The 485-nt window shown below is 62.3% G+C and overlaps 1 protein-coding gene across 1 annotated transcript in view; it reads right to left on the bottom strand.

The window, feature by feature from the left end:
* LOC119592237 (carboxypeptidase E-like) overlaps nt 1-485 on the bottom strand; it is a 28,024-nt gene that overhangs the window by 16,016 nt on the left and 11,523 nt on the right. Inside the window, exon 4 of the mRNA XM_037941069.1 lies at nt 93-289. Within this exon, the coding sequence (XP_037796997.1) occupies nt 93-289 (197 nt within the window). The remainder of the gene's footprint in view (nt 1-92; nt 290-485) is intronic.

Here is a 485-nt window from a genome sequence, read left to right on the forward strand (position 1 = left end):
ATAAAAATAAATAAAAAATAAACACCACTATATCCCTCAACAGTAACTATCGCCACCAGGATCCCCCAATTCCCTTTCCTCCCGAAACTCACAGTGTCGGTCGAGAGTTGCCATCCATCGGGGTTCATGGAAGGCAGCAGGTGAATCCTCGTCGACGTCAGGAGGTCCTTGACTTCCTTGTCGCCATCCCTCCATCCCTGGCACAGGTGGTGGGCGAGGGCCAGGAGCAGCTCGCGCCCAAGGACCTCGTTGCCGTGCATGTTGGCCACGTATTTGAATTCCGGTTCCACTGTTGAGGGGGCGAGGGGGTGGGGCAGGGGGAATAGGGGCGGGGCAAGGGGGTGGGGCGAGGTGGGCGGGGCAAGGGGATGGGGCGAGGTGGGCGGGGCGAGGTGGGCGGGGCAAGGGGGTGGGGCGAGGGGGCAGGGTAAAGTGGGCGGGGCGAGGGGCGGGGTGGGGGTGGGGCGAGGTGAAGAGAAGAAAAT

The sequence above is a fragment of the Penaeus monodon genome, chromosome 29 (genome assembly GCF_015228065.2).
Source record: "Penaeus monodon isolate SGIC_2016 chromosome 29, NSTDA_Pmon_1, whole genome shotgun sequence".
NCBI lineage: Eukaryota > Metazoa > Arthropoda > Malacostraca > Decapoda > Penaeidae > Penaeus > Penaeus monodon.